The following is a 459-nucleotide window of genomic DNA, read 5'->3' on the forward strand; positions in this document are numbered from 1 at the left end:
GGCCCCCTATGCCAACATGAACTCCATGAGCCCCATGTACGGGCAGGCGGGCCTGAGCCGCGCGCGCGACCCCAAGACGTACCGGCGCAGCTACACGCACGCCAAGCCGCCCTACTCGTACATCTCGCTCATCACCATGGCCATCCAGCAGAGCCCCAACAAGATGCTGACGCTGAGCGAGATCTACCAGTGGATCATGGACCTCTTCCCCTTCTACCGGCAGAACCAGCAGCGCTGGCAGAACTCCATCCGCCACTCGCTCTCCTTCAACGACTGCTTCCTCAAGGTGCCCCGCTCGCCCGACAAGCCCGGCAAGGGCTCCTTCTGGACCCTGCACCCCGACTCGGGCAACATGTTCGAGAACGGCTGCTACCTGCGCCGCCAGAAGCGCTTCAAGTGTGAGAAGCAGCTGGCCCTGAAGGAGGCCGGGGGCGCCACGGGCGGGGGCAAGAAGGGGGC

At 65.1% G+C, this 459-nt stretch overlaps 1 protein-coding gene across 1 annotated transcript in view; it reads left to right on the forward strand.

Annotated features, from left to right (window-relative positions):
• FOXA2 (forkhead box A2) overlaps positions 1–459 on the forward strand; it is a 3,886-nt gene that overhangs the window by 2,284 nt on the left and 1,143 nt on the right. The window contains exon 3 of the mRNA XM_014539471.1: positions 5–457. Within this exon, the coding sequence (XP_014394957.1) occupies positions 5–457 (453 nt within the window). The remainder of the gene's footprint in view (positions 1–4; positions 458–459) is intronic.

The sequence above is a fragment of the Myotis brandtii genome, unplaced genomic scaffold, assembly GCF_000412655.1.
Source record: "Myotis brandtii unplaced genomic scaffold, ASM41265v1 scaffold217, whole genome shotgun sequence".
NCBI lineage: Eukaryota > Metazoa > Chordata > Mammalia > Chiroptera > Vespertilionidae > Myotis > Myotis brandtii.